General features: G+C 51.0%; 1 protein-coding gene across 1 annotated transcript; it reads right to left on the reverse strand.

Annotated features, from left to right (window-relative positions):
* Window positions 1–832: 832 nt before the first annotated feature.
* Window positions 833–5,157, reverse strand: LOC144104081 (delta-1-pyrroline-5-carboxylate synthase-like). The gene is given in 4 exon segments (XM_077636879.1): window positions 833–1,077; window positions 3,778–3,873; window positions 3,930–4,488; window positions 4,490–5,157. Coding segments are annotated over 4 exon segments (1,365 nt in total). The 5' UTR covers window positions 5,033–5,157; the 3' UTR covers window positions 833–910.
* Window positions 5,158–9,058: the final 3,901 nt, after the last annotated feature.

Consider the following 9,058-nt stretch of genomic DNA (forward strand, 5'->3'; position numbering starts at 1 on the left):
TTAGCCTGTGTTGGTGACTGGTACAAATCAACTGTCCGGTTGACGGAAAACGCCGATTTCTTTTAGAAACCCAATTTCTTCGTCACTTCATCCGCTGCCGACACAGTCGAACACTTCCGCCTGAGCAAGTCGCGGGCGTATACACGCACAAAAAAAAATTCAGTCAACTGTTTTTGCATATATATTGTTCAGTTCCGTTCGGCATGCCCGTTATTTAAGGGGTGAAAAAAAGAAAGCCGCATTACAATAGTCGCAATAAATCGCTCTACCATTATAGCAGCAGCCCTTCTGACTCATCTCTTGAAAGGTCACACGAAAAAGCAAAACGTCGATGCAAAACATACGTCAGACCCTAACAACGCGCAGCAATATCCACTTGCTGAATAACACGCTCTTGTCAATGAATGACTTATTCTACCTTTTTCGCGTGTTTTTTTTATTTCCTCGGTGGAGGGTGTACTAGCCTCAGCGCTTTGCGCAACCTACGCGCGCGTCTTATGTAACGGAGCTCTCAGAAAGTGCTGTGGAAATCGCTTACAAAGAAGCCCAATATCTGTTAACTCGCAACAGCAGCAGCCATCGAAGTAGAAGCAAAAATGAAGGCACTTCTCTACACAGATTACGCAAGAATTCATCCATGGAAGTACTGCGTGCACTATCAGAGTTGAGAGCTTACGTCGGGCAGGAAGCGCTGAAAGAGAGCGCGAGGTTGAGAGATACGTCGACCCTTGAACGAATCCACGCGAACCATTGTACTTTATCGGTGCGAGCACGTGCTTCCCATGCACCGTTGCCTCCGAACGCTTTAATATGCACCACCAGCAGCTCACGTGCGTGTTCCCATTTATTTCGAAGCGTATATGAACGAGGACTATGTACAAGAAGCAGTGGGCGAGGAAGGTCCAAGGAGTCAGGATGAGGGAAGGTTTTCGTGCAGGTAAGTCTTGGTGCCCGACTCTCCAAAGTCCTGGACAACGTTTCCGCTTCCCCTGAGCAGCCTCTTGGTGGTCAGCAGTCCCTCCATGCCAACGGGCCCACGGGCGTGGATGCGGCCGGTCCTGATGCCCACCTCAGCCCCTACGACGGAGACAAAGTCACGCATCAAGCACATACAATGGCACTAAAAAAGCGGGGTGTATATGCGTCTAGCGGGTGCAGCCTCATTTAAAACAGATCTAGAAAGCCTTCTGGACCCGCTGCGATGGACCAGTGCCTTTGGCGTCTGGCTGCTGAGCATAGGGTTGAGGGATCGATGGCAAAATACAAAAAGAGCCGCGTGTGGCGCGAAGTCGGTGCACATTAAAAAACTCCAGGTGGCCGATTAAGCCCAGAGCCCTTCACTGCGGCGTCACTTATAGCTCGCGTACAGCTTCGGGACACTGCTTAGCCCACTAACAGCCCGTGCAGAAGACGGCAGCGTGTGACCAACACGATAAATGCCTTGGTGCATCGAGAGGGTTCTCTTCCCCGACGTTCCATCCAAGAGAGTAGATGGTTGGGCCTGTTTGCTTAGCATGACGTGGCAAACAGCACACGAAGTGACGGATGCCACGCACGCAGCTCTGGTGCCCACCGCTTAGTGTTGCCTTTCGTCCTTCACCTGCTCGTTACATGCGGCACTTCACTTTCCGAATGCCGCCCGCTGCAGCTGACGATTAGTTTCTCAGGTATTGATCATATTGTTCATTATTCAGCTTCCGTTATAGTCCTTATTTTGTTTGGTTTATGGGGCTTAACGTCCAAAAGCAGCTCAGGTTATGAGTGACGCCACAGTGGAGGGCTCCGGACAATTTCGACCACGTGGGGTTCTTTAACGTGCACTGACATCGCACAGTGCACGGGTCTCTAGCATTTCGCCTCCCTCGAAATGCGACCGCCGCGGCCGGGATGTAGCAGTAATAAGTGTTTATTGATAAAAAATAATAAAAATGAAAATTAAAAGAGTTTTGCAAACCCCGGCATCTGCCATCACTTTGGCGGCGGCACCTGAGCTGGGGTAACGGAAATAAACGAAAGCAGGCAGTATGAAGGAGAGATATGAAAGAGGTGAGGGGAAAGCGAACCTGCGTCTTTCGGGTCAGCAGCCTAGAAGCATAACCACTGAGCCACCGCGGCGGCTAGTCCCTATTTTGTGAACACTTGTCTGGTATTTCAGAGATTGGTGCAAAACGTGCCAGACATATATTGACGATTACTGAAAAAAAACATGGTTACGTATTTTCTTCAACACATTTTCTCAGACAACGTGCCCTGCTTACTACATTCGTTCTTTTATACCGACACCAAGTTGCGCATCTTCGCATGGTATATTATATCTGGGAGCTTCAATACTTACAGCCAGCGCTACGTGAGATAAGACAGAGAAGGAATAAACGCAGCGCTGATTTTTCCAGTATTCATTCCCGGGTCCAGGCAGAACTTTGGCCCTAAAGAAATAGGGTCTCCGGTCTCTGCCTTCTCGGAATCCACGGTAACGTCTTCAAGTGCCAGAAGTGGGTGAGATGCCGCAGCGTATACGGCTGCGGATTAATTTCGACCGGCTAGGAATCTTTAATGCGTCTTGACATCGCACAGCCTACGGGCGTTCTTGCATTTCATATACTCATCGAAATGCAGCTACCATGGCTGGATACGATCAACTGACCTTGGACTCAGGAGCCGGACGCCGAAGACACAGAGTCACAGCAGTGGATAGTCGCGTGCCTTGGTTAACTGCTCAACTGCAGAACAGCATTCGAGTTTGAAAAACAAGGATCGATGCGCGTGTGTTCAAAAGCTTTCAGAGCGAATCGCTTGCAATACTCTTTTCTTCGTGCTCTTAATTATTTAAGGATGTTCTTATGTGATGCGTAGCAATATTTTTATGCAATAGTATTTTCGCCTCCGGGAAAGAGCTGAGTTATTTTTTCGGGTGATAGTGAAATTTTGTATGTGGAGGAGGGGGGGAGAGATAAACCTCGATCTTTGACAATTATAAGCCCGCACCGTAGAGACAAAGCGAAGTACAACACAAGTACTGGGCTCTGTCTTTACAACGACTCGTACGTCTTCGAGGTGCTTTCGCCTTTTTTATTTAGATTCAAATTCAGACCATATTATTTCCTTTCAGTTGAAAGTGGAAGACGAGGCTAAAGGCATGGAGCCTGACAAGGCCTCGACTCCCATCTTTAGTTCGGAGCAGGCAAAACTTCAATACATTTGCAGGGATTTCTCCTGATGAAACGGTGTACACATAGACATAAAATATAAAGTACATGTACTTAAAATGCTGGCTGTCGATTAACGCAACGTTCGAAAGCACATCAGAGGATCTGCGACAACCCACTGGCGAGAAAAAGAAACCGCTGGATAACATGTTGACGGAAACATGGAGAAAAAACTTTTTCGCAAGAGTGGTGATTTGCATGGGCATATGAGTGCAGCTATATACTTAAGATATCATCAGTGATCTTTAGGAATGCTTTGTACTGTAATTTGAAGGGTTTAAATGGTAGCGTAATATCAATGTAGGACTCATGATAGATATGGACTCTTCGCTTGGTGCTCGAATGAACGTCTTGCATTCGTTTTTCTGATTAGCTTACAATGACAATATTGGCCTCCTCTGTCCAGGTGGAGATATCACTTTATTTCGCTACCGCCGAACTTGAAAAAACGCACCCCACATGCTGCAGCTCAGCCAAACTGGTGTTGGTAAATAAGGGCGAATTAGTTTCGAAAAAAAATCAGAAAAACTGGGACAGCTGGTTGAAGAAGCTGAGCACGCCAGATACGCACCGAGCCCGAAGCGGTAACCGTCGGCGAATCGCGTGCTGCAGTTGTGGAACACGCAGGCGCTGTCCGCTCCCCGGAGAAACTGCTCCGCAGTGTCCTCTGAAAAACAAGCAAGCGTTGCGAGGCCTTCCAGTCGCTGGCTTCACATCACTTACTGTTTTCTGTCACGATGGCATCCGTGTGCGAGCTGCCGTGTGTGTTGATGTGCTCGAGTGCCTCGTCGACAGAATCGCCCACTTCGACGGCGCACTGGGGCCCGCTGTACTCGATGCGCATGGAGGGCGCCGCCGGCGGTCCAAACGTGAGTAGCTGCGCCATCCGGGGCCCCGAGTACAGGCTGACCCCATGCGCCTTGAGCGCAGAGCACAGCGCGGAGAGCAAGCCGCCTTCCACGTGATCGCGGTCCACGAGCAAGGTCTCCATGGCGTTGCAGGCTGCCGGGTAGTCGCACTTAGAGTCCACAACGATGCGCATGGCATTCTGCTTGTCCGCTTCGCGGTCTACGTAGACGTGACAGATGCCATCGCTGTGGCCCAACACGGGAATGCCGCGGCTCTTGCGCTGGATGTCGGGCACCAATTGGTTCGAACCCCTCGGTATGACCAGATCAGTGTAACCCTTGAGATTAAGCAGTTCGTCAACGTCTTCACGCGTGCTAACCAGAGCCAGAGCGTCGGCAGCGTCGTACGGCTTGAGGCACTGCTGCAGCAGCTGCCCAGAAGCAGCGGTTTGTATGAGCCGCCTCATGACCGCCCTTGAGTAGAAGCCCATTGGCTGTTGCCACAGCTAGCGCCGCCGACTGCGGCAGGCTGTCCGGGCGAGGCTTGAAGATGACGAGCAGAACACCAATGAGCACCGTCACCTGGCTCAGTTCCATGCCTTCGGCCACGCGGGTCTTCCGCAGAACGCGTCCCAGCATGCTGGGCGACGTCTTCGCGATGGTGCGCAGACCGTCAGCCAGTGCGGACAGCTTGGCTGGCGTCAGCGCAAGGCGCGCCAGCATGGGTGCACTGAGCCCCTGCTCGCGGGCTACGGTCAAGTCCCGTTCGTTGGCTTCCATGATGTCCGCCGTCCGCGCCTCTAGCGCATCAGCCATGGCCAGCACGGCGGCCGAGCACTGCGTCGCGGTCAGGGACTCGAGTGTGCGGCTCGCCTTCCGCGCATTGGCGGCTGTTGACTCGAGGGAGATCATCTTGGACTGGTGCTCGGTGAAGAAAGTGCCCACGCGCTTGCCTTGCACGATACGCGTAATGGCCATCTCTTCGAAGCCGCTGCCGATGACAACGGACACACCATGCTCAAGAGCCCAGGACGCCGCCTTGATCTGGAAGCAGAGATTAACGTTCCGTGCGTTCTGGACGCATTTGCATTCCGCGTGGTAGAAGCCAGTCAAAAGGACGTCACAACAAAGAAAGAAGTAGTACTCGATGGCACTAACAACTGAGGCTGTGCACAAGTGAAGCTTTATTCAGTGGTCGTTGCCAGCGTGTCCTGTCAGCCTCTTTCTTTATCGTGACGTCCTTTTGGCCGGCTTCCATCATGCTCCAAAGAGGAACACGTACAGTCAGGCCGGAATGAAACGCGATTCAAGAGTCCACGTTGTTGGGTAAGTCCGTCGTAGATCGTTAAGCAACGTACTGCTCAACACAAACATGTACGTAAAGAGAACAAGTACAGGCGCAGGCTCGCAACAGATTTTATTCAGAAGAAAACGCACATTGATATTTTCATGTCTGCCAAATCATTCAGTAAGCGCTTGCCAAAAACCTAATTTTTTAAATACAGTTTCTTCAAGGTATCACGGACACGATCATCTCTTTTGTTCCTTATGAAACAAAAAAAAAAGCCTCAGCAAACTTACGTGCCGTCTGGTCATGACTTCGCTTCAAAATTTGTTCTTACCAGCAAAGGCCGTCACGGGTTATCACGTGTAGCCAGACGACATGCGCTGCAGTGAAAGGGTAAATTAGACCTTTTTTTGTTTCTTTACCGAAAGCTGATGCTCTCTTAGTCGTTCATTTATACATTGGCCCGTTTGGCCGATGTAAACTTTCCCACAGGTCAGAAAAATTTCATACAAAATCCCAGCCGAACACCTGACGAACTGTGTGGTGTGACGCTTCATGCAGCCTCGCACACTCCTTCCTCCAGAAACGATCACAATAAGGCCAACGTGCGTAGGCAGAGACTACCATCGGCACACCGCAGCGTCTGGCTATATTCTTCAGACTGCAGGACACCCTGTGAATACATGGGACAACCGCCAGTCTTATTTTTTCCTCGACGGACAACTTCCTGGTGTGTTCTAGATTTCACTTTCTACAGGAGGTTCTCCGCCATAGTGACGACAACTGAAAGTGGGAAACCAGCTTTCAGCAACGTATACCAACCTGATTATTGAGGCTGTCATGCACCAGGTGAACACATCATTTTTCCAAGGCTCCTCTCAAGCAGAACGTACCAATGACCCGTTTTTCCGTCTTGGAATGAACAGATTCAAACGGCAAAAGGTTTTCTCGGGCACGTGGCGAGTACATCCACGACGTGTAACCCGCCGCGGTGGCTCAGTGGTTAGGGCGCTCGACTACTGGTCCGGAGTTCCCGGTTCGAACCCGACCGCGGCGGCTGCGTTTTTATGGAGGAAAAACGCTAAGGCGCCCGTGTGCTGTGCGATGTCAGTGCACGTAAAGATCCCCAGGTGGTCGAAATTATTCCGGAGCCCTCCACTACGGCACCTCTTCTTCCTTTCTTCTTTCACTGCCTCCTTTATTCCTTCCCTTACGGCGCGGTTCAGGTGTCCAACGATATATGAGACAGATACTGCGCCATTTCCTTTCCCACAAAACCAATTATTATTATTATGTAAAGAAGAGAAATGAAAGAGGTGAGGGGACAGCAAGAAAGGACATAGGAAGAGGTCATATATACACTATTATTTACACAGAATCAAAAGGTTATATAGAATCAGATGTCGGTTTTCGCTTGCCCAGACTACGAACGGAGCCAGCTCGAGTGTGTATGCTCTTTCGTCGCGCTGGTCGTGCGGTTGGGCGCTGCCGAGCGAGACAACGCAAGACTCGTCCAGTCAAGAATGTGTCGTGGCGATGCATAGCACTGTGAAGAATGGCATGGGAGACGACAGTGATAGGGTAAAGAGGGGGTGGTGGCTGCAGAGGGGAGAGCCATTTTTTTTTAAACACCTTTTGTGGTCGCAAAAAAGTTTCCAGCTGCAAGGTAGAGGAAAGAAGATCTTAGGGGGGCTTGGGGGGGGGGGGGGTTGCCGAACGGCGCAGCGTGCAGCTGCGCACGGGAGAAACAACTAGGAGAAAGTGAGTAAAAAATTAATATGGATTATCCCAGATAATCCAGAATATACAAAGCGAAAAGCGAGATTGATGTCTCCATTCACCTATGGAGCCGGTTTTGCACCTTTCATTTCGAGAAAATGAACGGAGTTTGCAAAGTTGTCAACGCCAATGAACTCTAGGAATGCCGTCGGCTCACGTGTTTTGTTTTTGATCCTTTTGCCGCCGTTTTGCAAGGCGTGCGTCTCGTGATTCTGGCGTTTCAGCCGCTTGTCTAGCCTTGCACTTTTCATACCTTCGCTGCTTTTGAGCCAACTCCCACGCTACCACGTCTGGGTCTTCTTCTCCTCCTTCCATAGCTAAAGGTCAGGCGACGGAGGCAGCACGCGGCGGTGACTACGGCTGCGGTAGCACCGGCCACCTGCGCACCGCGTGACGACACTCGGTTTCACGGTCAGGCGACAGAGTCAGCGCGCGGTGGCTACGACGTCAGCAGCAACAGCGACCACCTTCGCTCCGCGTGACGTCACTCGGTTTCGCGCATGCGCAGCTGTGGGAAATCTGTAGTGTGGCTCACGCGAAGCCCGGTGTTGACGAGCCTAGTGAAGCTTGTCGCTTCAAAAGTCGACGTCGTTCCCGTTATACCAAACCCAAGTGCGGAGCAATGGGAGGGTATGCTCTCCAGCGACGGCCGCGATGACCACATCGGCCTGATACGGCGAGCTCAGCAGACGGCAGCATCCAGCGGAGCGCTGGAATAGGGGCAACCGACCGTTGTGGAGATGGGCTCACCTAAACCACATAAAAGCACTTACGCTAGAGCTCAATAAAGTTATCCTATCCTATCCTGTCAGCAGTAGTTAAGCCGCAGCTATTTTTTTTAAGTGAAAAGCTTCACTACGCTAGTTAACAACGCGCTTCGCGAAGCCGGCGTATGTCGGAGCACGAGTGACGTCACGCACGGCTCAGGTGGCCGCCGCCGACTCCGTCGCATTGTTCAATCCGTTTGTTTTTCTCTCTCTCGCTCCCTAGTCACTACTGCGCATGCGCCAGTAGTAGCACCGAGCGACAGGTGTTCCGCCGCTGCGCAGCGTTGCGCCTTTCCTCAAAATCAAACTTTCAATTTTCAGTTTTCTCTTTCCTCTTTCCCTCCCTCCTTTATCTCTTCATTTACGACGCGGTTCGGGTGTTCACCGAGATATGTGAGACGATTAGTGTGCAATTTCCATTTCTCGAAAACCAAGCAAAACAAGTGATCCGACGGCGTTCATAGCGTTCATTGACGCTGACAACAGATTTTCACTAAAAGAAAGGCAAACAACCGGCTCCGTGGGTCAGTGGAGACATCAATATCGCTTTCGCTTTGTATATCCGGGATTAGCTGGTCTAATCCACATTATTTTTAATGGATTTCCCAGACCCTCTGTCTATTGATGCCAGGCCGGTGCATCATAGCTTAGCGTTATTAGGGAAGACACCCGCACCTCCGCTACGGCACCATCGCTAAGGTACCACCACTTTCCTGTCTTCTTTCACTCCCTCCTTTATCCGTTCCCTTGCGGCGCGATTCGGGTGTGCACCGAGATAGGTGAGACAGTTACTGCGCCATTTCTTTTCCTCAAAAACCAATTTTCAATCTCCAGGCAGCCGCAATACGGTCCATTCACGTGGCTGCCACCACACTAGTCGCGTAAAAGCCGGAATGCTGGTTTGCGGCTTATCTGAATTCTGATAAATATTTCATGCAATGCTTTAAGTGCACTGCCAGTAATGAAAATAACAGCCGCCGTTACAAAGCTGCAATACCGCAATACGGTCAATGAGAACCGGCTCGGACGTGGCGTGGATCGGACGCTGGCGCGAACGCTCCTCGCTTCACCCATGCCCACCGCTGATTTCAGCGACGGTCAACACCGCTCTTGCCTGGATTTCGTCTTCGAAGCTGGGATAACGCCGTCGGACGCATCGGCAAGTCCCTT

Source organism: Amblyomma americanum, chromosome 1 (assembly GCF_052857255.1).
Source record: "Amblyomma americanum isolate KBUSLIRL-KWMA chromosome 1, ASM5285725v1, whole genome shotgun sequence".
Taxonomy (NCBI): Eukaryota; Metazoa; Arthropoda; class Arachnida; order Ixodida; family Ixodidae; genus Amblyomma; species Amblyomma americanum.